Source organism: Seriola lalandi, unplaced genomic scaffold (genome assembly GCF_002814215.2).
Source record: "Seriola lalandi dorsalis isolate HSWRI2012SDOR001 ecotype SW California unplaced genomic scaffold, Sedor1 jcf7180002052129, whole genome shotgun sequence".
NCBI lineage: Eukaryota > Metazoa > Chordata > Actinopteri > Carangiformes > Carangidae > Seriola > Seriola lalandi.
In genome coordinates, this window is record NW_019522682.1 from 285,737 (window position 1) to 312,158 (window position 26,422).

At 39.6% G+C, this 26,422-nt stretch overlaps 3 protein-coding genes across 3 annotated transcripts; all 3 read left to right on the top strand.

Moving 5' to 3' along the window:
- The first annotated feature begins 1,864 nt into the window (after positions 1–1,864).
- Positions 1,865–8,272, top strand: gtf3c5 (general transcription factor IIIC, polypeptide 5). The gene is made up of 11 exons (XM_023399910.2): positions 1,865–2,172; positions 2,720–2,918; positions 3,064–3,274; positions 3,533–3,716; positions 3,992–4,096; positions 5,045–5,159; positions 5,363–5,443; positions 6,103–6,191; positions 6,299–6,381; positions 6,699–6,841; positions 7,967–8,272. Exons 1-11 carry the CDS (start codon positions 1,972–1,974, stop codon positions 8,149–8,151), a joined length of 1,596 nt encoding a protein of 531 aa, XP_023255678.1. The 5' UTR covers positions 1,865–1,971; the 3' UTR covers positions 8,152–8,272.
- A 5,196-nt stretch (positions 8,273–13,468) lies between these two features.
- LOC111650144 (bile salt-activated lipase) lies at positions 13,469–17,457 on the top strand. The gene is made up of 11 exons (XM_023399955.2): positions 13,469–13,608; positions 13,893–14,040; positions 14,325–14,444; positions 14,528–14,725; positions 14,826–14,956; positions 15,132–15,239; positions 15,382–15,496; positions 16,073–16,259; positions 16,416–16,619; positions 16,866–17,075; positions 17,176–17,457. Exons 1-11 carry the CDS (start codon positions 13,543–13,545, stop codon positions 17,357–17,359), a joined length of 1,671 nt encoding a protein of 556 aa, XP_023255723.2. The 5' UTR covers positions 13,469–13,542; the 3' UTR covers positions 17,360–17,457.
- A 3,651-nt stretch (positions 17,458–21,108) lies between these two features.
- Positions 21,109–25,115, top strand: LOC111650143 (bile salt-activated lipase-like). The gene is made up of 11 exons (XM_023399954.2): positions 21,109–21,193; positions 21,656–21,803; positions 21,985–22,104; positions 22,188–22,385; positions 22,486–22,616; positions 22,792–22,899; positions 23,042–23,156; positions 23,707–23,893; positions 24,050–24,250; positions 24,517–24,726; positions 24,827–25,115. Exons 1-11 carry the CDS (start codon positions 21,128–21,130, stop codon positions 25,008–25,010), a joined length of 1,668 nt encoding a protein of 555 aa, XP_023255722.1. The 5' UTR covers positions 21,109–21,127; the 3' UTR covers positions 25,011–25,115.
- The last annotated feature ends 1,307 nt before the right edge of the window (positions 25,116–26,422 follow it).

A 26,422-nucleotide genomic window follows, 5' to 3' on the forward strand; every position in this document is an offset into this window, starting at 1 on the left:
GCACCAAACAGCAGCCAGATACTGTTAGCAACTAGCTGGTAAACCACGAGGATTAGCAGGAGCCAGATGTTTCCCTCAGGAGTCTGTAGGGACCAAAGAAACAGCTAAAAGAGAGAGCATAATTAACTTCAATTCACCGGGTGGATTCACCAGCTTTTTCACAGCATCTGTTTTCATATGCGATAGCAGGGAAAGCACAGGTGTTACAACACCACTAATTGAAGCTCTGTTTGACTCAAGTGTATCCAGTACAAAGACTGAATTTAGACAGACTGAATCAGGAATTGCTCAGCCAAGTTTAGTTGTAACACTAGTTTGCAAGGGGGTACTGTTACATAGCCCAAAACAACTAAACTTTCCAAGAACTTCAAAGCTTTACTATTTACTTTTCATTTTGCAAGCTAGCTTTAAGAGTTACATGTAAAACAGCACTCAAAACTGGAAACACCACTTAGGATAGACTTGGGCTTTTGCAGGTGCTGGTTGGTCAAGAAATAGGTCATACTCTTAGCTTGTTGTTTAGGTGAGGGTTTTATCTCTAGATTTGTGAAAAACAAAGTAACAGTGTGATTTAGAAAGCTTTGGAGTTTTTACTTACTGCTTTTTATCTTTAAGCTTTAAACTTGGCTAAACCTGTCCCTATACTGGAAGCACAGGAATGTAATTCAGTGTTACCAACATGTTATGAGCCTAATTCATTAGTTGCAGTGTTTAGAGTCAGATGCAAAACAGCATCACATTCACTGCTAACCTCCAGTTGAGGAAGTTATTTTCCCCAATCTCTACAATGTCACATGAAAGCACCATTCCAGCAGACTCTCATTTTGCACTTGCAGCTCCATTTCCAAAATTTTAAAAACACTTCATCAGAGTACCAGATTGTTTCTTAAAAAATAATAGGATAAAACAACATAAAAGAAATTCTATATACCGCCAACTCAAATGAAGATGATTAAAAAAAAAGTGAAATGGCCACTGACCCACATTGTGCAAATCTAGTGTTAAGCCTTGCACTCCCTGAAAGACATGAGAAAAGAGGACAAACTAGAATCAAAGTAAACAGTGTTACACTAAGGCTGTAATTGCCTTTATAACAGCATCTTAAATAACTTGGTAAACACACAGACATCTGTTTTTTCAGAGGCTTGTTCCTTCTCTGAGGGGATGACAGTCTGTTGACAGTTTCTGGGAGGGACAGCACGCAAATCCTCTTTACTGAGGTCCTTCTGAAAACAGTGGACGTCTCCTTCTGACAATACAAAGATACTTTTTGTAAATGTTAAAACACCCAGTCCTGCATATGAAATAACAACACATAGGCAAATCACTAATATAAAGTCTTAAAAGTGCATTCAGAAAGATTCAGTTACTTTTGTTAATAAACTTTAACGGAGGCATTATTTTATTCCCACAGTCAGATAATTATTTCCTCCACTGGCTGCATTTTGTTTGGTTTTACAGCGCCATCATGTGGCCAGAAGATGTTTAGCAACTGCCAATTCATTTTAGTAGTCTATAGTACATTAAGTTGACTGTGAAATTTTTTAAAACTGCGTATATAAGAACCAACAATGGACTAATGTAATATCATTTGCATTATGCAAACACATTATTTAACGATATAATATTTAAGAAATATATATATATTTAATAGAAGAAGAAAAGGGACCATTTTTCTGACTGTCCTGCTTGAATGTTCTTGAAGATTTTATTTTATTTTTTTAATTTGAGTTGTTGAGTCAAATTAGTCAACGTCTTGATTGATATCAAAAAGAGTAAGAAGAGGAGAACTTTCTTTTTTGGTTTAATAAAAACCCGCGGAACTATATGTGTGCACCAGCGTTTCCGCCCGGCGATATTTTGCACTTGGACACACCCTCACGCTGCGGTGTTTGGGAGCTATGGGAGTTTTAGCGGGCTGTGTTTGGTGTTAAGTGTCTTCGTTTAAATAACGCAGATAGAAAAGGCAGCATGGCGGATTCCAATGAGCTGAAGTTGGATTTTACTCTGAAAGAGCTGACTGTTTCCTGTCCGGCTGAAGATGATGTTCCCGGCAGCTCGTCCACCGTGAAGCTGCGGGACAACAGGCTGGTGTGTGTGGAGTATCCGGCGGTGATTAACAGTGTTCCCAAGATGCTGGAGACTCTCGGGGGTGAACAAGGAGTATCCAAAGTAAGTAGACCGCAGCTGGGACAAAATGTTGTGGCTATCGTGCCTGGGCTTTTATTATTTTAACTTTGTCTGCTTTAAAACAATGTGTGTCGCGTGCAGACTTCATAAGGTTGAACATTACTCTGTAATGTCAGGCTTTATCTTGATGGCCAAGTGCTATGAACTGTAAGACAGATGTGTAGTGTACATTTTTACATTTGTATTACTGTTAGTCATATATGGTGTTGGGGCATTTGAACTTAAAATTACACATCTATATTTCAGGGTTTCCAAAACGTTGTCCACCTCTCAAAAGGTCTTTAGGGCGGTAGTTTAAATCAGAGAAACAACAACATGGGGTCATCAAAGGCCCCAGGTTGGATGTTTTGTATCACATTACACATTTTGGCACTAGGCCTAACATCGGTTTTATTTTGAATAATGTGAGCTGAATAGAATCACCTTAGTGGCTGTTTTGGAGTAGCTGATTGTCATCACCTTTACTGTGGTCATAGCTGTCCTCACTGTTATAATCTGATATCTGTCTGTGTTTCCTGTTAATCCACAGACCTTCGCTCACCCCAACCGGCGGCTTGAGCTGCGTTTCCGACCTCAGGACCCTTTCTGTCACTCTCTGTGTGGAAACCGCTTCCCGTCCAGCAACCTCCTCCTTAGAGTGCGGCGGCGGGTGCGAAAGAAAGACCCCAAGGATGCTGAGATCCACATGGATGTGATCGGAGTCATAGGGACAACATACAAATTCCAAGGCGAGAGCAAAAGTCCTTCTCATCTATGAAGTCTTTGAACATTTCAAACCAACAGAATGTGAATTTCAGTGATGTGATCTTTATTAAAGAGACAGGATTTGAACTGATGAGGTGACTGTTCTGATTACCTCTTTGTTCTTTGCAGGGCTGGCAGACTTTCAGTGCCTCGCTGTGCATTCAGAAGGTGGGAAAGACATGTCTTTATACGACAAAATCATCCTTCGCAAAACAGAGAATCAAGAGTTCTTTGAGCAGCCCATGCCCTTCTTTCTTCCCCCGGCCATCTTCTCACGCCTCGACAGTCCCGTGGATTATTTCTACCGGCCGGACATCCATCAAAAATCAGTAACAGCTCTGTGGGTGAAGCATAATTTTCCTCAGATTTTACAAGCTGACCTTCTTTTGATTTTCTTGTAAGGCAAAATTTGGGAACATACTACATGAGCCTAAACCCTGATTTGGCCACAACGACTGGTACAGATATACAGCATGGATGGAATGTTTCAAGAATTTCTATTTAAGAAATCTATTTTTGTCAATATTGGAAACTTTGCTTCGGTTTTGCAGTTTATCAGGAATATATTTATTCTGTGTCCCTTCCATTGTGTTTATAGCCAGATGCCCCTCAACAAGAAGAACTTTATCGGTTTGAATCGTGCTCGTCGGCCCCACAACGCCATCTTCGTCAGCTTCAGCGATGCCACTGTGCCCAGCGAGTGCCTCGAGCCGGCCCGGCTCAACTGGGCACGAGTCTGCCTGAAGGAGTCCGACAAAGAGGCTGAAGAACATTTGAAAAAGGTTTGTGTTCTTCTGTTCAACGCACCCTCTGATTACTAAGGTCACTTGCTTACAACAGGAGAATATGTGTTATTGTTGGAATAAGGAGGATCAGATCAGCCATCAGGCTATTTTCAGTAGTCACTCTGTTGACCAAACCATCATAATCAACCAGTTCTCACTCCAGAAATAGCATCTGCTTGAAGTTGGAAACTGTAGCTCAATATTACGCAGGTATGGCTTTCCTTCCGTTTCTGAGCTTTTATCTTATCTCAAACCAAACATTTTGTGCCTAGATGTTTGAGAGCCGGCCCATCTGGTCCCGGAACGCGGTCAAGGCCAACATCAACATCCACCCTGATAAACTCAAGCTGCTGTTGCCCGTCTTCGCCTACTACATGGTGAGCTGAGGAGACAGACTGTCCCTGCTAAAGAGTGAGGTTGCATTTTAGGGGGAAAAAATAAATGCTGTTCAGTTCATTTTCCATGATGTCAATCAGTTACATTTTGAAACAGTGAAACTTAAGTGAAAATACACACTGAAGCCTCAGTGAGGAGGTGAACAGAAAAAATTCCAACCTGAAATCTATTGTTTTTTTAATATTAGTGCTGCACCATATGAGGAAAATCTGCGATAGCGCTGTTCAATATTTCCATGACGATATGACCTGCGATAGATAAACAAATATTCGAGTGTGCTTATACAGGTTTGCTGACTGAAGCTGAATGAAGAACACAGACAAAGGTTACTATCGGTCACCTCCTCCGCCCTCCTCCCTCTCCTGCAGGTACCGCTGCTGAGAGTGGGCAGCTGCTGTCTCAGGCTGCAGTTACAAGTTTAAAAAAGTTTGTGTGAAATGAAGCCGCAGTCTACACACAGAAAACTTTCCTTTTTAGCTTTTTCATAACAGTTCAGCTACATTCTTGTGCATTGTGATTGAAGTAGTTAAATTACTTTTTGGACATTTTTGTGTAATTAACGACTGAAACTACAAACAACTGTGGGCCATAAAAGGAAAGGACCGCTATGAAGATATACCCAGGAAATGCATTGGTTAGGCAGTCACCACAATACACTTGACCTTTTGTGTAGTGCATGTGCAAAAGCCATGGGTAGGCGTTACTCACACAGTGACAACATCCTTATGGATAAACCTCCTGAATCTCAGCCTGAGGAAGAATCACCATGGTCTTACTGAAGCAGCTGGTGATTACAAAACCAAAGCTGACGTTCCAACACTTTTACTTTTTCTCAGTAGCTTTAGTTAGCTTTCTGTTCTCTACTGCCACAGAATAATAACATCTCATTTTCCTAAATTCAAGTTAAATTACAGACTTAACTTTTGTAGGTGACAGGACCATGGAGGAGTCTGTGGGTGAGGCTGGGCTTTGACCCCCGAAAGAGCGCAGAGTCCAAGAAATACCAGATACTAGACTTCAGGATCCGCTGCAGCACCAAGCACGGTGAGAGCCTGAGGCAGGACGGGACAAGAGTCAGTGTATTTTGTTAGTTGATGAGCAGTTTGCCAGGGAGTTCTTTAGTTACTAGTAGTAACAATAGCATTTGGTGATATTGTAGAATATTTTTTTCTTATTTTGAATCTCAATGAAAAGTCCGACCTCTCTGCCTGACACTGACTGCTGGCTGCTGTTTTTCCCACATTTAGGCTATTCACTATCTGACATGCCAGTAAAAGCCAAGAGGAGCGCTCTTAACTATAGTCTGCCTATCACATTCAACAAAGCAGGTGAGTGGGTGACTTTATTCAGATGTATGTGTTTATTTAATATGGACGCCCACAGCAAACAAAGCCCTCACAGAGGGGACACATGTAAACATCATTAAATAACACGTGACCTCATAAAACCCAATCAACACAAGTGATAAAAACAAGCGTTTCCAACCAGATTGTTCGACCTGAGATATGAGGCTCAAAAAATGTCAATGGCCTTACACTGTACATGTACTGTGCAAGGCAGGTGAATTAGCTGACAAATAACCAGGTCACAGTTGGCTTTCTGCAGTACCCTGATTTCTTAAATGTTACACAAACAAGGAACAAGAGTCTGTGATCTGGTTAGGAGATTGAAGAAATCTGATTCCCCAGCTAGTATTCTTGTCCATGTATACACATAAACAAAACAAAAAAAAAATGAAGAAGCAGCATCTCATATTAAATCACACACTACAGTTAGAATAAGTAAGAAGTGCTTCTAAAATACAGTCAGAGGTTTGTGAGAGTATTGTCTGATTGCACGCATATCCTGGTTTCATGTAGCCGTGTAAACACATTGACAGTAATTAATGGTAAATTGTACAGCCCGGCTCACTAAATTAAACGGCAGTAACAAGTCCTCAATAATCTACACTGACAACATGGTGGAAAAACTGCTGCGCTCTTCCCAGGTCCCCAGCCTGCCAGTGTGATGGATCTTCCAGCTCAGGAGGGACCTAGTTCCAGTCGAGATACAACCCCAATTACGTACCAGCTGAAGGTCAGTCAAGGTCACGTTAAGTGAACGCATTATTGGAGCATGTCCAAAGATGCTCATTGGTTTCAAGCTGTGATATGGTGATACCTGCTGCTGTGTCATCCCCACAGGAGTCGTCCTACATTTTCAGAGAGGGCATGCTGCCTCCTCACAGGCAGATGTTTTACCAGCTCTGTGATTTGGATGTAGAAAGGTACATTACAGTGTTGTGTGTATTATTTTTCATCTCAACTGCTTTAGTGTAATCGAACTGATGCCGGAGTGTATGCAAGTGCTGGAAAAGTCCTATAAATTAGAAAAACATGGCCCATCAATTGTCCTAATACAATTAAATGTAATGTTTCAGGTCTTAATTTCAGTTTTAGGGATCTTAAAACGTTTAGGTGAATAAGTATAAAGTAGCAGAAAAGGAAAAAAAAAAAAGTAAAGTAATAATACCTTAAAAGTTCAGTTCAGCACAGCACTTTCCACCACTGTTTGGGTGTAATGCAGCTATTTGTGTGTTTCCAGTATCAAAGAGGTGATTGAGCAGAACTGCGGTAATGAGCAGATATGTAACGAGCGGGACGGCTGGTGTGTTGTCGGCACCACGGACAAGCTGAGGGACATGATCTCAGCCATGATCAAGAAGGTCATCCGAGAACAGAAACCAGGTAAGGGTCACTTCTTGGACACTGTGTCCTGTGTCCTGTGAGATCCATGTGTGCGCACACACATCGTGTTCTTGGTTAGCAAGTGAATCAATGTCCACTTATGAGTCCTTATCACACTTCATGGCCCAGAATTGTCAGCAGTTAAACTTAGGAACGTTGTACAGGCTTACCTAAGATACTGAATAAGGTAAACATTAAACCTGCTAAACATGAACATGTTAACATTTTTGCTGTAGCATCGTGACGTTAGCATTTAGCTCAAAGCCAAGTACAGCCTTACAGAGCTGCTGTCATGTCTGCCAGCTCTTGGTCTTGTTTCTGCTTTTAAAGGGACTATGTGTAAGTTTTCTGTGATGCTGAATGTGGTTTCCTGCCGGGGACGGGTAGTGGTGATTGTTGCTTGACAAGAGCTTCGGCCATTGTTGCGTTTACAAGACAAGAGGTTATAGTACGACCTCTGAGCAGCGGTACTTCTTCAGGGGAGATTGGAGGCTACAGAGAGCCACTATCATAAAGTGACAAGATGGACTGGGGCTAGCTGCTTAGCGTGCTAACTTCAGTGGAAGAAAAGACATTGAGATAGCTGTTGCGGAGTAAAGGAATGAAGTTTGATGCTGAACTCACAACGTTTCTTCTAGACTGGTAACAGCTGTTAATGCTGACGCTAGCTCTGTAGCAATAACAAAACTTACATAGCTCCTTTGCCCCACAGAGGTGAAATTATGCAGCATTTCACAAAACACTCACTGAAAAGACGTGGAAAGACGTGTTCCTCTCGCTTGCGGGGTAGTACTGCAAACTCTTTTCTATGGAAAGTAGGTTTATCCAAAAAGCTGCTAGTTTTGTTGCCATGTGTGTTTTGTTTTTGTTTGTTTTTTTTATGAAAAAACATTTTTGCTAAAGGGGTCTGAAGCATTTGACAAATGCACTTAATTGGAAACACTGCAGGCAATGCTGTAACTCGATCACTCACTCAGTCATGGACATTCACTTTTATAGAGCTTGCTCCGTTGTTGCAGTAGAGGGGCAGGATTTTGGCTCCTGTAACAAGTAAACACGGCATTGAAAGGTTTGTTAACTAGGAGACCCAATAGTCTGTGATCTGATGTTATTTCTCTCCCCCAGCGATGCCAGAACTCCCCAAGAGAACCAGACGCAAAGGTGCAAATCTAAAATCCTCAGTGAGAGATGTGGATGCAGAGGAACCGGAGGAGGAGGATGGTGAGAACGAGGAAGATGACGATGATGAATTTCAGCCATCTGAGGGAAGTGAAAATGAGATGGAGACAGAAATTCTGGATTACATGTAACAAAGGACAACCATTTTGATGACGTGTGTCTTGATTTTTCATAATTTACAGGGATTTGTTTCTGTAAAAAAAAATTTTATGACCCAGTGAAATATAAATAAAAACTTAAGTAGTTCTCGTGGTTTGTGTCAGACTCGTATCGTCCTTACAATTGAGCTTTAATACATCAATTTCTCAAGAGTACTGATCAAGATGTAGTCTTCCTACACATCATCAAATACCATTTAAAACAATGACACAAGAGGAAAACAACATTGTCAAGATAAATGCCCTTGAAATAGAAAGATAAAATAGAAAAATCCTGACACACACAAAACAGCAGTGAGTATGAGGAAGAACATGCAAGATATTTGCTTAAAAATGCTACAAACTCCTACTAACAACTCTGCTGTATCACTGACCATTTTACATGCCTTCATTTCATCATGACTTTATTACTGCAACGGTCTTTTTACCTGCTTAACCATAAGTCTATTCATCAACTCCTTTTTAAATATATCCTTTTTTTTCTTTAAAACGTTTTCATGTTTTATCCTACACTAAATTGGTTTGAACTGTTTTTAAAGTGGGGTCGAAAAGTCTGAGACCACTTTCCCATTCAATGGAAGGGGAACTTATTGGCACCCTTCACTAATATTTGGTTTCAGAACATTTGGTTACAATGACTCTAAATGTTTCTTGTAGCTGCTAGAAGCCTCTTGTACCTGTCTGTTGATTTCTGCCATTCTCTCATTAATATGTGTTCAAGCACTTTTTTTCCATTTGCAGGAGCTTCTTTTATAATGGCAGGTTTCAGCTTTCCCCAAAGGTTTTCAATGGGGTTTAGATTAGGACTCAGTGCTGTCCATCATTTCCTTTCCAACCATGCTTTTGTGCTGCTGGGTGTGAAGCTCTGGGTCGTTGTCCTGCTGAACGACCCAAGACCGACACCTCAAATCAAGTTTTCTTACACTGGGTAACACATTTATCTCCAAAATGCCATGTTAATCTTCAGATTTCATTATTCCTTTAATACATTCACTGCCTCCAGTACCAGAGGCAGTAACGCAGCCTCACAGCATGATGGAGCCTCCACCTCGTTTTACTGTAGGTATGGTGTTTTCCTTGAGCTTCATTTCGTCGCCTATAAACAAACTGATGCACTGCCTTACCAAAGAGCTCTATTTTGTTTCGTCTGTCCATTGAACATTATCCTGGAAAGACTGTGGCTTATCTATGAAACTTTTTGCAAACATTAGTCTTCCCTTTTTGTGCCTTTCTTCCAATAATATCCTACATGACCTTTCCCATGATGGCGCATGATGCGGGTTAAACCACCACTTCAAGATTGCTCCAGGTCAGCCTCACCAACCTTGACAGGCTTCGCTCGATGAGTTTCTACTTAACATCTTAACAGTTTTATGACTGTGAAACTTCCTGATACAAGCTGTTGAAATGGTTTCAGGATCTCCTATGATTGTCTTGCAGCCTTTGGAATTTTTTGTTAATAGCTTTTCTGATACTCTCAGACAGCTCTCTGTCTACACCGTTGTGAAAAAGAAACTGGAAACTTTTTGTGCAGTAAAACCATCATTCATTGGTTAATTCAAGTCATATGGACAAACAGGTGTCAGTCTTATATGTCTTTTAGTTTGTTTGAGGAACGGATATAAATCCCCCAAGAGTGCCAGTAATTGTGTCCAGTACATTTACTTACTACATTTAATGTCTGTATTTTTTATTTCATTATAAGAAAGTGTTTTTGTTGTCATTCAATAATTTTGGACATTTAATTAAATATTCGGATTATTTGAAATTGGTTCATTACCAGCTGTGACAGACTGGCTGGTCAGTCTGAGTGTGTGTTATCATGGTAAAATATGTCCTGTAGTGGGAACTACCACAGAGGCGGTTTTGAGTACTTTGACAGGTGTTTATGTGTGTATGTCGACAGATATTGTCACCACTATAGTGTCACCGCTATAGTGTCACCACTATAGTGTCACAACTGTTCAAGATACAGTCCCACAAATTTACAGGTGTGCCCATTTAAGTGAATGGGGTGTGTCCAGACATTTATATAACACACACATATATATATATATATATATATATATATAAAGGCGCTTGTAGCTTTGTGTGGCTTTTAAAAAAATGTATATAATTTAATTTAATTGCTGGTGACATTTGTAGTCGAGGTTTGCAGCATTAGGAAAAAGGTTTTACATCAAACGAGGATTAACTGTTGAATCGGCTACAGCAGTGTGACTTTGAGTCCTGTTGGACAGCTGTGTCAACTCAGCGAGGGTTGGCTTCCTGGTAAACAATTGCAAAAGTTGGAAAATCACTTCTCAAGTCACATAAACATTTGCCGTGTGGACATGTCTGTCCTATTTACTGTGTTTAACTCACTAAATACCCTTAAACAGTTTCTATGAATATTCATATATTACTATAACTGAAAACTCTTCCTAACTGTGCAATCACAGCACAGTTAACATCCATAGAAAATATTAATAGATCATCAAAAACACATGAGGGGGAGTGGGGCACATTTCCATGTAATTATTCTTCTATATTACCACTACTAATACTGTATTACTATTCCATAAAAGTACAGAGACCCTCTCCTCTGTGGCAGTTGTCCTTACATCGGTTCACTCCATTAATCAGTTTGCATGATGGCGGTGTCATGTGAGGTGAACGTGCTGCGGCTCATTCTTCGTTTTTGAAGGTTGTAAGAAAATAAAGCTACATAAAGACCAAAAAATCAAAGTTCAGATCACATATGGGATAGAGAGAAGACGAGGGTTTCTCTTTTTTTTTTCTAGAGTTATCTTTAATAGCTGTCTAAGTTTTCATAAATAAACAAATCAATATTTCCAATCATGTTTTCAAGAAGATATGATAGTTCATATAAACCTGGTTTGGTGAATGTCCAGAGACAAAGGGAGTCTTTACCTCCTCATCTCTTCAAATGAGAAGCTATAGAAATACAGGTTTGAATGTGTTTTTGAGGAAAGTGCTGTGAGGACAAGGTGGTTAAATATTACATGTTATGTAACAGCGAGAAAAGCAGGGCCACAGACACTGGTGCACACTGGTCGGATGTTGTTTAGGGGAGGAGTCCCCTTTACAAAAGTCTGGCTGACATTTAAGCTGGTTCTGACAGTCTGGTCATGATGGGGAAGCTGGGGATTTTGGTTGCTGTTGCAGTGTTTCTGGAGACGGTCTTTGCAACATCTGTTAGTGTCACACAAAAACATTTACCTCTAGTATATTAAAAAAAAAAAATTAAAGAAAATAAAAGACTGTTAAAGTATTAATTTAGTAAAAAATGCTATAATTTCTGCATCTACAGACTTTCTGAAATGCAGGTGCTACTCTTAATTAAGAAAGTATGATTATTATTTTAATTTTGAGCAATAAATGTCTTTTTTAAACAAACAGTGAAGGAACAGAAGTCTTTGTCTCTTTCATAATATGTTTATAAATTATTACTCCTAAAGAAATTTTTTAATTGCTGTGTTACATGATGGTTTGATTCAAACGTATATATTTTTTCCAAAACATTCCTATTGGTTAATTCAGGTCATGTGGACAAACAGGTGTTGGTCTTACATGTTTATTTGTTTGTTTGAGGAACTAATTTAAATCCGTCATAAGGCTACCAGTAATTATGTCCAGTACATTTAATGTCTGTATTTTTTTTATTTCATTATAAGAAAGTGATTTTTGTTGTTGTTCAGTAACTTTGGACATTTTATTAAATATTGTAAATTATACAAAGTTGGTTAATTATCAGCTGTGACAGAGTGGCTGGTATTGATTCCACCTTGTCAGTCTGAGCACCACCGAGGCCGTTTTGAGTAGTTTGACAGATCTTCATGTCTTTGGAAAGATTGTGTCACAACCGTGAAAGATACAGTCACACAAATTTACAGGTGTGTAGTTCAGATCAAAATGAAGGCTGACTTTGTAGATTTGTGTGGACAAACCCACGATTCCTGAGTATTCATGTAATAATGTATTAATAACTACTGAATACTCATGGGTTGGGACGTCAACATGGCAGGCATCTCAGCTGGTGTGACCCTATCATATATATACTGTGCCAGTCAAAAGTTTAGACACCCTTGCCCATTGAAGTGAATAGCAAAGTGTGTCCAAACTTTTAACTGGTACTTTATATATATATACATATACATATACAGAGACGCAGTATGCATATATGTAGAATTTAATTTAATTGCTGGTTATATTCTGAGATCCATTCTCAAAGTAATTTCTCTTTCTGTTTTCTTTTCTAAACTTATATAAACTTACTGATGACAGTAAATCATGCAGGTCACATTTTGGAGAGATAGTAATGTCCACTTTAATTTACTGAAGTTGTTACTTATTGTAGGCTATAATGAAGGCTATTTGTAGTCCAGGCTTGCAGCATTAGGAAAAAGGTTTTACATCAAACGAGGATTAACTGTTGAATCGGCTACAGCAGTGTGACTTTGAGTCCTGTTGGACAGCTGTGTCAACTCAGCGAGGGTTGGCTTCCTGGTAAACAATCGCAAAAGTTGGAAAATCACTTCTCAAGTCACATAAACATTTGCCGTGTGGACATGTCTGTCCTATTTACTGTGTTTAACTCACTAAATACCCTTAAACAGTTTCTATGAATATTCATATATTACTATAACTGAAAACTCTTCCTAACTGTGCAATCACAGCACCGTTAACATCCATAGAAAATATTAATAGATAATCAAAAACACATGAGGGGGAGTGGGGCACATTTCCATGTAATTACTCTTCTATATTACCACTACTAATACTGTATTACTATTCCATAAAAGTACAGAGACCCTCTCCTCTGTGGCAGTTGTCCTTACATCGGTTCACTCCATTAATCAGTTTGCATGATGGCGGTGTCATGTGAGGTGAACGTGCTGCGGCTCATTCTTCGTTTTTGAAGGTTGTAAGAAAATAAAGCTACATAAAGACCAAAAAATCTAATTTCAGATCACATATGGGATAGAGAGAAGATGAGGGTTTCTCTTTTTTTTTTCTAGAGTTATCTTTAATAGCTGTCTAAGTTTTCATAAATAAATAAATAAATATTTCCAATCATGTTTTCAAGAAGATATGATCATATAAACCTGGTTTGGTGAATGTCCAGAGACAAAGGGAGTCTTTACCTCCTCATCTCTTCAAATGAGAAGCTATTGAAGGTTTTGATACAGGTTTGAGTGTGTTTTTAATTAAATCAACAGTAAGTATTGAGGAAAGTGCTGCGGAGAAAAGGAAAAATGCAGGCCCACAGACACTGGTGCAGACTGATCAGATGTTATTTAGGGGAGGAGTTGACTTTATAAAAGTCTAGCTAACATTCTAGTTGGTTCGGACAGTCTTGTCATGATGGGGACGCTGGGGATTTTGGTTGCTGTTGTGGTGTTTCTGGAGACGGTCTCTGCGACCTCTGTAAGTGTCACACATATACAAAAATTCTTTCTGCATTTACAGACTTTCTGAAATGCACTCTTGATTAAGAAAGTATAATTCTTATTTGTAATTTTGAGTTATAAATTACTCTGATAGAAAGATAGGAAAAGAAGTTTGATTCAAACATATTCATTTTCTCCAAAACATCCCAAATGGAAACTGAGAAATCAAACCTGAATGCAACATGCCCGTCTTTTTCATTCAAAATTTTTGGTGGACTACCACATCAAGTTTTTTTTTTTTTGTCTGTTTAATTTCTGTAGCTTGGGGTGGTTTACACCGAGGGAGGGATGGTGCAGGGCGAGAACATTCGTCTTGGGTTCCGTCGCCACATGGACGTCTTCAGGGGGATTCCCTTTGCTGACATCCCTGGAAGGTTTGAGAAACCAAAGCGTCACCCTGGCTGGGACGGTGGGTAGACTGATCTTTTCACCCACTGGATTTTACATTTAAACTCATATTAATAATGTTTTCTTGCTCAAAAATGTTCAGCAAAATGTTTTATTTTTGCTCATCCAGTCAATTTTGTTCATTTTTTGTTTTAATGGGAGCATGTTATCTGAGTCTAATTGATATAGCCATAGAGGTTACTGAGAATCAGCTAAAGGCTTAAACTGTATGATGAAATTTGTCATGAAAACATACATAATTTTCAAAACTCTTACGCTGCTCTTACACTGTTTTTCTTTCATCAGGTGTCCTGAAGGCCACTAAGTTCAGGAAGAGATGCATTCAGGTGAACCTTCTCATGACTGACACCAGAGGAAGTGAGGACTGCCTTTACCTTAACATCTGGGTTCCTCATGGCCGCTCAGGTAAACTCTGACAGAAGCCCATAAAGTATGATCTGCAATAGATCAATACCACAACTGGATCTAATCTCTCTCTCTGTCTCTAGTGTCCACAGATCTGCCTGTCATGGTCTGGATCTATGGAGGAGGCTACCTGGCAGGAGCATCCATGGGTGCAAACTTCTTGAACAACTATCTGTACAGCGGGGAGGAGATTGCAGACAGAGGAGATGTTATTGTGGTGACTCTGGGCTATCGTGTGGGAACTCTTGGCTTCCTAAGCACTGGAGACTCTAGCTTGCCTGGTAGATGCCACTTTATTCTTCCACAGCAGCGACAGAATTGTAAAAATCCTTGTGGAAGGTGACCGGGAAAATTTTGTAAATTGTTTTATCTTCTTGTCAGGAAATTACGGTATGTGGGACCAGCATGCCGCCATCGCCTGGGTGCATAGGAACATTCGCTCATTTGGAGGAGATCCTGACAATATGACCATCTTTGGAGAGTCTGCAGGTGGAGCTAGTGTTAGTTTCCAGGTAAGAAGCTTTGTTTCTGGACATTTAGCCTACTGTGTGCATTGAAGCAGAAACACCTGAGAGGCTGAGTGAATTATCGAAACATAGATGATAAAATGCAGAATTTGTACATATGAGTCTAACATAATTTAAAGAATGCACTAAAACATCTGATTTTCTGTCTGTCTGCCCACAGACACTCACTCCTCACAACAGAGGGCTGTTCAAGAGAGCCATCTCCCAGAGTGGAGTCGCCCTTTGCCCATGGGGTGTAAACAGGAACCCCCGCAGGTTCGCTGAGGAGGTACATCACAGCTTCTCCGAAAAGTTTGTTTCTTCCATGCAACTTTGAACCTTCTTTTCAGAAGTGTTCATTGGCATTTAAAGGTGGACATATATCTTCAGGTCTGGAAAACAATTAAGGATGATTTGAACCCTCTTCCCAGGTTGCTCTGAAGGTCAACTGCCCCACCAATGAAAATATGGTCGCCTGTTTGAAGATGACTGATCCTGCGCTCCTAACGTTGGCCGGCTCTCTCAAACTGTCCAGCTCACCCGATGGTAAGGACTACACTCTACACAAATGACAATAGACAACTTTACCCTCACACTGAAGAATATAGTACTTTTCACCATTGCTCACCACTTTTAAAAGGCCAGTGCCATGAAACACGTTATTTGTTTAAAACAGACGATTAATTGTTTGTTTCTGGCTGCTAGAGGTTAGGGTTAGCAACATGGCTATCACTATCAGACTGGTCACTGTCCAAAGCGAGAAACAACCATAAGAATCCCAGTTTGAACTAGAAACTGCAGTCTCTATGCTATGATAGAGGCGTAAAACACCCTATTGTATTAATAAGTAGGAAGGTTTTGTCACTTACTCATCTAGTATATATTATGCCAACTGAAAGGAAGTTTTGAACCTCGTCAAGTCCTGGAGTTCTCTCAACAGTCAAACTGGCCATAGGGACTATCTATACAAAGCTCAACAGTAAGGAAAAAAAACCTCAAAGTTTGTCCTCGTGAAAATGTCTGGGCCTGAATTTACAACATTTACTTTATAATGATAAAAAAACACAACAAAGAAGTTGTCTATCGTCACTTAAAAAGTCTGATTTTATCCGCCTCTGTTAGACCCCCTCGTACACAACCTGGCCCTGTCTCCTGTGATCGATGGCGACTTCCTGCCTGATGAGCCTTACAACCTTTTCCACAATGCTGCTGATGTGGACTACATTGCTGGAGTCAACGACATGGATGGACACATCTTCACTGGTTTAGATGTTCCTTCAATCAACTCCCCTCTGGTGGACACCTCTATGTGAGTTCAAACCTTTTGATCAGTGTGAAATATTGACAGTTCAATCGATCTACCCAGAGCAACAAACCTTTGTGAGAACTGTGGAGCATAAACATTTTTGGCGGCAGAGAAGTGTTTTATCAGGCTTAACTTTCAAACCTTCTCTTCCGAATGCAGTGACGATCTGAAGAGGCTTCTGGGATCCTACACTAAGGAGAAGGGCAAGGCTGGTTTGGACAATGCCTACTCCACATACACCTCAACCTGGGGATCAAATCCCAACAGGGAGACTATCAAGAAAACTGTGGTGGAGATTGGAACAGACTACATCTTCTTGGTTCCAACACAGGCTGCCCTCTACCTTCATGCTGCCAACGCCACGTGAGAGCAGAATCTTACAATAGAGCTATAGTTGTCAGTATATATATATAAGCCCTTTCATTCCCCACATTGCTTTAGAAGGGGAATAAATGCAGGGCACAATTAGCTAGAAGTACCAAACTCCTGTAATGGCCCTGGTTTGGGATTTCATAAGAGAAGATTTAATAAGAATTCAGATTTTAGGTTTGTTATTCATCTTTCTCTTTGTTATTGACACATCCCCATATTTTTCTTCTTTCACTAAAGAACTGGCCGTACGTACTCCTACATGTTCTCTCAGCCCAACCGTATGGGCGGCATTGGCAGGCCCTACCCCAGCTGGATGGGAGCCGACCACGCTGATGACCTGCAATATGTGTTCGGAAAGCCTTTCGCCACACCACTGGCATACTGGCCTCGCCACCGTGATGTCTCTGGCTACATAATCGCCTACTGGACCAACTTCGCCAAAACTGGGTATAATTCTGCACAAGGCATAGAGCATTGCAGACATCAAATAAACTTCAACCAAAGACTGAAATAGAAAACAAAACCTGTTTTTTGCTTATGCCCACAGAGATCCCAACAAAGGAGGGCTGCGTGTGCCTGTTACCTGGCCCAAATTCACCAGCACTGGACACCAGTACCTGGAGATCAATTCTAAGATGGACAAGAGCTATGTCAGGCAGAAGATGAGAATGCGTTATGTGCATTTCTGGACCAGTGTCCTGCCCAACTTACCTGTAAACTTCTCAGAATAAAGAGCTTTTGCAATCACCTGTGCACCTGCACTTTGGACATGCAGGTCTAAAGTATCACGTCAGTATTGGTTCAGGAAAAATAAAATGGTGATGAATAAGTATTGTATTTTTGGGGTTTTATTTATTAATGTGTTGTGCCTCTTTAAATTTACAATTAACCTGAATAGTGCCAAATATATAGAATTTGCATGTAAAGCACATGAGTTACTTTTAGCATTTTTAGGTCAGCAATGATGACAGATGGTACTGCTACTACTATAATGTAATTTAATTTTTCAGTGGTTTGTTAACTTTATAATGCAAAATAAACAAAATCAAAATGGACAGAAAAAATTATGACATTGATGTATTTTATTAGCTTGATTAAACTTTGCTGCCACTTTGATACCAGTCTATCTGCATTAGCTAGCATATAGTTAGCTTAATCAATGAATTCATGTTTGTATAAAATGGAAAAAAGTCCTATAATATAGGAAATTAAGACAAGGCCAAGTCAATAATTTCCACATTCAAATTAAGAGTTCATTGTTTTCCTGTGGCGGGATACAAAAGAAATTGACACGTTTCAAACAAGGGTTTTAGACGTTATTACCACTGTTAAGACACGGACACCTGCCACAGAAAAAACAGAGATGTTGTGTTTATTTAACCCAAGACAAATAATTGAAACAATCAAGAATATTAAATGAAGGCTGCGACGAGCTATCTTAGGTGACAGAGCTAATGTTGGCAAGCTGCCTAGCTAAGTAAGCTAACTTATTAGCCACTATTTGTCATGCTCCCACCCTTGGTTTATTATTTCCTACTATTTCTCCTGTTGTCATAAAGAATAGGGAACTAAAGATTAGTGTAGGTTGAATAAATGGATTAGGAAAACCAGATAACAACCATACAATTTTAAAAAGTCAGCATAGTGAGACTGAGCTCTGTCTACTGACATTGCTATTACCCCTTCAAAAAGAAAACAAAGTCATATTTGTATTTGTGAATATATTGTATGCAGTTTAATATATCCTTTGCAGTGATTTAGATCGTTTGACTGCAACCAGATTACTAACCTCACCAACCACACTTCCTGAATTATGTATTAAGAAACCCATGGGTTAATTTTTTTTGTCTTGGCTTTTTTTAAATGACTAATTAGATTTTTGTAATTTTTTTCATATTGGTAGAGCTTTTTTTTTTTTTTTTTTTAAAGTGCTGCGGATATAAGGTACATATATATTATATACATATATAAGGTAAGAGGCACCAAGTGTGATACATTTTTGCAAAGAACGACATTAACTACCACGTGTAACGTTTAAGCATCGCTCAACTAACTGGTTGTGGTTATAGCTTGCTGGCTACCCTGCTAATGATAGCTAATCACACCAGTTTCTAAAACACTGAATGTTACCGAAGTTTAATTTTGTGTGGCTATCCATCCCTTGGGTGGTGGACATAAAGCTAATGTTATCTTCCTAATTAAATTGACTTTGTTTGTCTTTCTTTTTAGCTGACTATTGTGTTCTCTCTGTTCTCACCTTTTTTTTCAGATGTTGATACGGTTGATAGCGGGCTCACATCTTTCAAGTAGCAGGTAAAATTTGATTTGTAAGCTGAAAGAACCGATAATAACTGATTTTAGAGTATGTGCCTCCGGAGGAATGGCAACACCTGCTTTTCAGTTACATTAAAAATAAGTGTTTGTAACATGATTTCAGAGCATCTTCCACAATTATGTTTCATCTTGGCATGAGTGACCAACTTGAAGCTTGAGAGTACAGCTATCATAACTTTTATTGTAGGCCTAGTTGTTATTGCCTTAATAAAAGTTCATATTTAGGGCTGACATTGCTGTTTTACAGAATATTTTTGTGACTGAAATATACAACTTCTGTGTTTCTGATTATACTAGAAAAGGACGATAATGTCTGGTGAAAGTTGGGGACATTTTGAGTCCTGACTGACTGACTGGAAAACGTGGAGTCATGGTAAGCAATATTTCTTTTGAGGTTTGCATCAGAAAACGACATGTACCTCTGGATGTTTCACATGATGAATGTCCAAAAACCACATGTGCCCCGAATGCTTCACATGTGAGACGTCTGAATACTATGTGTCCCTGGATGTATCACATCTGAAACATCCGAAAACCACATGACCCTGGATGTTTCAGAACATCAAGGTTTTGATTCAACTTTTTTAATAAATCAGTGCAGGGGTGAAAAGTGTGTGCAAGTATTAACTTTTTCTTTAAAAGATTTTTTTTTAACTTGATTAACTACACCATAAAAGAGATCAAGCAAGTGGTGTGCATGTGGCCTTTACTCATCAGTATTTCAGTTTAAAACATAAAAAAAATGAATTAAGCTTATCAACAGAATGTGAAGAAATAACAGTTTTGATGCTATGTCAAAGAAATCTACGTATTGTGTTGCAAATATCTACTGAAGTTAGCATGCTAATGAGCTAGCCTAGCCTAGCCATCTCATAAAACCATTTTTTGATAATAGCATTTCTGATGCTCGCACACAATTCTTTTGTCTTCGCCACTATGAAAAAGAAAATTGAAGTAATCATCCCCTTTTTGTGCAGCGAAACAATCATTCATTGGTTAATTCAGGTCATGTGGACACACGAACTGATATAAATCTATCAAAAGAGTGCCAGTAATTGTGTCCAGTCCATTTGCTTCCTACTTTTGTCTGTATTTTTTATTTCACGACAAGGAAGTGTTTTTTGTAGTTGTTAAATAACTTTGGACATTTATTAAATATTGTGATTATAACAAATTGGTTCATTACCAGCCGTGACAGAGCGGCTGGTATTGATTTCACCATGTCAGCCTGTGAATGTGTGTTATCATGGTAAAATATGTCCTGTAGTGGGAACTACCGCAGAGGCGATTTTGAGTACTTTGACAGGTGTTTATGTCTGTCTGTCAACAGATTGTGTCACCAAGATAGTTTCACAACTGCAGTCACAAAACCTTACAGGCATTTTGTTTGGATCAAAATGAAGGCTGAATTTGAAGATGGTTGAGGACCGACTTATGAATCCTGAGTATTCAGGTAATAATGTAGTAATAACTGTAGAGTACTCATGGATCGGAATGACAACATGTTGACAGGCGTCATGTCTGGTCTTATCCCATATGTATATGTGTGTGTGTGTGTGTGTGTGTGTGTGTGTGTGTGTGTGTGTGTGTGTGTGTGTGTAGCTCATTCTTAATTTTTGATGTGTGTAAGAAAATACAGCTACATAAAGACCAACAAATCAAATTTCTGATTACATATGTAATAGAGAGAAGACGAGGGTTCGTCTTTATCTGGAGTTATCTATAATAGTTGTCTTAGTTCACAGATAAACACAAATTTACATTTCCAGTCATGTTTTCAAGAAGATAGAATAGTTTATATAAACCTGGTTTGGTGAATGTCCTAGGACAAAGGGAGTTTATCAAATGGTTGTTTCACTTCCAATTACATTTTTGCCTCTGATAAGCCCTAACACTTTCAAGTCTGCCACTTCATCATCATGTTCAACCATCAAGGTCCAGTGAAAACTCCTCATCTCTTGAAATGAGAAGCTATAGAGATACAGGTTTGAATGTGTTTTTGAGGAAAGTGCTGTGGAGACAAGGTGGTTAAATATTGTATGTTATGTAACAGCGAAAAATGCAGGGCCACAGACACTGGTTCACACTGGTCGGATGTTTTTTAGGGGAGGAGTCCCCTTTATAAAAGTCTGGCCGACATCCAAGCTGATTCTCACAGTCAGGTCATGATGGGGAAGCTGGGAATTTTGGTTGCTGTTGCGGTGTTTCTGGAGACGGTCTCTGCGACCTCTGTAAGTGTCACACAAAAATGTACTCCTAGTGTGTCAAAAATCAGTTAAAGTATTCAGTATGTAGAAAATGCTATAAATTCTGCATCTCCTGACTTTCTGAAATGCAGGTGCTACTCTTGATTAAGAAAGTAGGATTAGTATTTCTAATTTTGAGCAATAAATGTCTTTGTTAGATAAATGCTGTAGGAACAGATGTCTAGATGTCTCTGTCATTACATATTTATAAATTATTAATAGTAAAGCATTCTTTGAATTGCTATGTTACATGATTGTTTGATTCAAACAAGTGTTTTTCCAAAATATCCCAAATGGAAACTGAGAAATCAGATCTGAATGCAACATGCCAAACACCGTAGGTGTAGTCATATTTTTTTAAAAAAGACTTTCATTCTAAATTCTTGGTGGACTACCACATCAAGTTTTTTTTTTTTTTTTTTTTTTGTGTCTGTTTAATTTCTGTAGCTTGGGGTGGTTTACACCGAGGGAGGGATGGTGCAGGGCGAGAACATTCGTCTTGGGTTCCGTCGCCACATGGACGTCTTCAGGGGGATTCCCTTTGCTGACATCCCTGGAAGGTTTGAGAAACCAAAGCGTCACCCTGGCTGGGACGGTGGGTAGACTGATCTTTTCACCCACTGGATTTTACATTTAAACTCCTATGTTTTCTTGCTCAAGAATTCACAGTACAAAAATTATATTTTAGTGACAAGAGCCATAACAAACTTTCTCTTTTAATTTTATTGAATAAAGATTTTTAGTATGATACTCTTACACTGTGTTTCTTTCATCAGGTGTCCTGAAGGCCACTGAGTACAGGAAGAGATGCATTCAGGTGAACACTATCATGACTGACACCAGAGGAAGTGAGGACTGTCTTTACCTTAACATCTGGGTTCCTCATGGCCGCTCAGGTAAACTCTGACAGAAGCCCATAAAGTACCATCTACAATAGAGCAACACCACAACTGGATCTAATCTCTCTCTCTGTGTCTAGTGTCCACAGATCTGCCCGTCATGGTCTGGATCTATGGAGGAGGCTTCCTGGCAGGAGGTTCAATGGGTGCAAACTTCTTGGACAACTATCTGTACAGCGGGCAGGAGATTGCAGACAGAGGAGATGTTATTGTGGTGACTCTGGGCTATCGTGTGGGAACTCTTGGCTTCCTAAGCACTGGAGACTCTAGCTTGCCTGGTAGATGCCACTTTATTCTTCCACAGCAGCGACAGAATTGTAAAAATCCTTGTGGAAGGTGACCGGGAAAATTTTGTAAATTGTTTTATCTTCTTGTCAGGAAATTACGGTCTGTGGGACCAGCATGCCGCCATCGCCTGGGTGCATAGGAACATTCGCTCATTTGGAGGAGATCCTGACAATATGACCATCTTTGGAGAGTCTGCAGGTGGAGCTAGTGTTAGTTTCCAGGTAAGAAGCTTTGTTTCTGGACATTTAGCCTACTGTGTGCGTTGAAGCAGAAACACCTGAGAGGCTGGGTGAATTATCGACACATAGATGATAAAATGCAGAATTTGTCCATATGAGTCTAACATAATTTAAAGAATGCACTAAAACATCTGATTTTCTGTCTGTCTGCCCACAGACACTCACTCCTCACAACAGAGGGCTGTTCAAGAGAGCCATCTCCCAGAGTGGAGTCGCCCTTTGCCCATGGGCTGTAAACAGGAACCCCCGCAAGTTCGCTGAGGAGGTACATCACAGCTTCTCCGAAAAGTTTGTTTCTTCCATGCAACTTTGAACCTTCTTTTCAGAAGTGTTCATTGGCATTTAAAGGTAGACATATATCTTCGGGTCTGGAAAACAATTAAGGATGATTTGAACCCTCTTCCCAGGTTGCTCTGAAGGTCAACTGCCCCACCAATGAAAAGATGGTCGCCTGTTTGAAGATGACTGATCCTGCGCTCCTAACGTTGGCCGGCTCTCTCAAACTGTCCAGCTCACCCGATTGTAAGGGCTACACTCCATATAACCTAGTTTACATTTTCATTTTAGACATAGTGTCAACGCTTCCTAGCACAGCAGCTGGCAGTGTATCCATAGTCGAACTGGCCACAGGGACAATTAACAGGACAAAGCCCGATAGTAAAAAAATCGACAAGGTTGGTACAAGGAAATAAGGCTGTTGCAGTCCAAACATGGCTCTCCCTTTCGAGCGAACCAATCCAAGGTTCATTCTTGTTTTTACCTCAGTTTCTGTTCTAACATTCACCCAGTTACTCTGGTTGTTCCACCAACCACCATTTCAGCTTCCTGGGGAAAGCTTTAGATAGCTCAAGACAAGTCAAAACAAATGGCAGACAGAATTGCCTAGGGAAAATGAAGTTTGTAGGGAACCAATCCAAAGTCAGATAGCGTAATTATTCTATAGCCATTACACTATGCAATTAACATGTACTTCATAATGATAACTTAAAGGTGATGTGTAATGTTAGTGAAGTTAAAACAAAGAAGTTGTGTATCGTCACTTAAAAAGTCTGATTTTATCCGCCTCTGTTAGACCCCCTCGTACACAATCTGGCCCTGTCTCCTGTGATCGATGGCGACTTCTTGCCTGATGAGCCTTACAACCTTTTCCACAATGCTGCTGATGTGGACTACATTGCTGGAGTCAACGACATGGATGGACACCTCTTCACTGGTTTAGATGTTCCTTCAATCAACTCCCACCTGGTGGACACCTCTATGTGAGTTCAAACCTTTTGATCAGTGTGAAATATTGACAGTTCAATCGATCTACCCAGAGCAACAAACCTTTGTGAGAACTGTGGAGCATAAACATTTTTGGCGGCAGAGAGGTGTTTTATCAGGCTTAACTTTCAAACCTTCTCTTCCGAATGCAGTGACGATCTGAAGAGGCTTCTGGGATCCTACACTAAGAAGGGCCAGGCTGGTTTGGACAATGCCTACTCCACATACACCTCAACCTGGGGATCAAATCCCAACAGGGAGACTATCAAGAAAACTGTGGTGGAGATTGGAACAGACTACATCTTCTTGGTTCCAACACAGGCTGCCCTCTACCTTCATGCTGCCAACGCCACGTGAGAGCAGAATCTTACAATAGAGCTATAGTTGTCAGTATATATATATAAGCCCTTTCATTCCCCACATTGCTTGAGAAGGGGAATAAATGCAGGGCACAGGGCTTTTAATTAGCTAGAAGTCTATCATTTTTACCAAACTCCTGTAATGGCCCTGGTTTGGGATTTCATAAGAGAAGATTTAATAAGAATTCAGATTTTAGGTTTGTTATTCATCTTTCTCTTTGTTATTGACACATCCTCATATTTTTCTTCTTTCACTAAAGAACTGGCCGTACGTACTCCTACCTGTTCTCTCAGCCCAACCGTATGGGCGGCATTGGCAGGCCCTACCCCAGCTGGATGGGAGCCGACCACGCTGATGACCTGCAATATGTGTTCGGAAAGCCTTTCGCCACACCACTGGGATACTGGCCTCGCCACCGTGATGTCTCTGGCTACATGATCGCCTACTGGACCAACTTCGCCAAAACTGGGTATAATTCTGCACAAGGCACAGAGCATTGCAGACATCAAATAAACTTCAACCAAAGACTGAAATAGAAAACAAAACCTGTTTTTTGCTTATGCCCACAGAGATCCCAACAAAGGAGGCCTGCATGTGCCTGTTACCTGGCCCAAATTCACCAGCACTGGACACCAGTACCTGGAGATCAATTCTAAGATGGACAAGAACTATGTCAGACAGAAGATGAGAATGCGTTATGTGCATTTCTGGACCAGTGTCCTGCCCAACTTACCTATAAACTTCTCAGAATAAAGAGCTTTTGCAATCACCTGTGCACCTGCACTTTGGATGTGCAGGTCTAAAGTATCACGTCAGTATGATGAATAAAAATTATATATTTTTTGGTTTTATTAAAAATGTGTCGTGCCTCATTGAATTTACAATTAACCTGAGTAGTGCTTAATATGTATAGCACATGAGTTACTTTGATTGAGTATTTTTAGGTCAGCAATGACAGATACTACTGCTATAACAATATAATATTTTGGTATTGAGCTTATTCAATGTATTAAATGTATCAGTGGTGTGTTAACTTCATAATATAAAATAAACAAAATCAAAACACAGTAAAGAAATTATGATATTGATGTATTTTATTAGCTTGATAAGACTTTCCTGCCACTTTCTTAACAGTCCATCTACATTAGCTAGCATATAGTTAGCTTAATCAATTAATTAATGTTTGTATAAAATGGAAAAGGGTGCTGTAATATATGAAATTAGGACAAGGCCAAGTCAATAATTTCCACATTCAAGTTAAGAGTCCATTGTTTTCCTGTGTCGGGATACAAAAGAAATTGACACATTTCAAACAAGGCTTTTAGAAGTTATTACCACTGCTAAAACACAAATGTTTGCCCCAGAAACAACCGAAATGTTTTTGTTTATTTAACCCAAGACAAATAATTGAAACAATCAAGAATATTAAATGAAGACTGTGACGAGCTAGCTTAGGTGACAGGGCTAAATAAGATAACTTATTACTTATTAGGAACTAAAGATTAGTTTAGGTTAAATAAATGGATTAAGAAAACCATATAACATAACAACCATACAATTTTAAAAAGTCTGCATAGTGAAACTGAACTCTGTCTACTGACAGTGCTAAGCTAACCTCTTCAAAAAGAAAACAAGCTTATGTTTGTATTTGTGAATATACTGTATATACAGCATTATAGCCTATTTAGTGTCGAAAACCCAGAAAACATGCAGCCAAACTCAAACTTTGTGATAAGTACAATATGAACTTAGTACCTCCCCTACGTTTCCCGTCTATCTTTGGATTACTACAATGAGAGGCAATGGAATTATTATTATCACACAATTAAAGTTCTATTTACAACCACGAAAAGCAAGCAGGCTAAGAATCCGAACCAAGTGATATGTTCTGTCCGTCTGTCTATCAAGCTCCTCCGCTCCATAGAAGCACTTTCACAGCATGGTACCTACACGCAACAAACAGCGCTCTCCATGGTTCTGAAACAACTTCTAGCTTTAGTCACGTGTCGGCCAATAATTTTCTTGTTTTTTCAATTTTGTTGTTAATACATAAAGTTTCGACAGAGGTAGCACAAAACTACAGACTCGAAATCTGTCTTTTTTTTATGGAGGCAATAAGCAAGTATTTTAGTTTAAAGAAAAAAGTTAATTCCCACACAAATGCC

Coding starts and splice junctions, on each gene's coding strand:
- LOC111650143 (XM_023399954.2), top strand. CDS start 21,128: ATGATGGGGAAGCTGGGAATTTTGGTTGCTGTTGCGGTGTTTCTGGAG. Junction 21,194..21,655: donor AGACGGTCTCTGCGACCTCT/GTAAGTGTCACA, acceptor TAATTTCTGTAG/CTTGGGGTGGTTTACACCGA. Junction 23,157..23,706: donor ACTGTCCAGCTCACCCGATT/GTAAGGGCTACA, acceptor CGCCTCTGTTAG/ACCCCCTCGTACACAATCTG.
- LOC111650144 (XM_023399955.2), top strand. CDS start 13,543: ATGATGGGGACGCTGGGGATTTTGGTTGCTGTTGTGGTGTTTCTGGAG. Junction 14,445..14,527: donor GGTTCCTCATGGCCGCTCAG/GTAAACTCTGAC, acceptor CTCTGTCTCTAG/TGTCCACAGATCTGCCTGTC. Junction 16,620..16,865: donor CTTCATGCTGCCAACGCCAC/GTGAGAGCAGAA, acceptor CTTTCACTAAAG/AACTGGCCGTACGTACTCCT.
- gtf3c5 (XM_023399910.2), top strand. CDS start 1,972: ATGGCGGATTCCAATGAGCTGAAGTTGGATTTTACTCTGAAAGAGCTG. Junction 6,192..6,298: donor CAATTACGTACCAGCTGAAG/GTCAGTCAAGGT, acceptor TCATCCCCACAG/GAGTCGTCCTACATTTTCAG. Junction 6,842..7,966: donor CATCCGAGAACAGAAACCAG/GTAAGGGTCACT, acceptor TCTCTCCCCCAG/CGATGCCAGAACTCCCCAAG.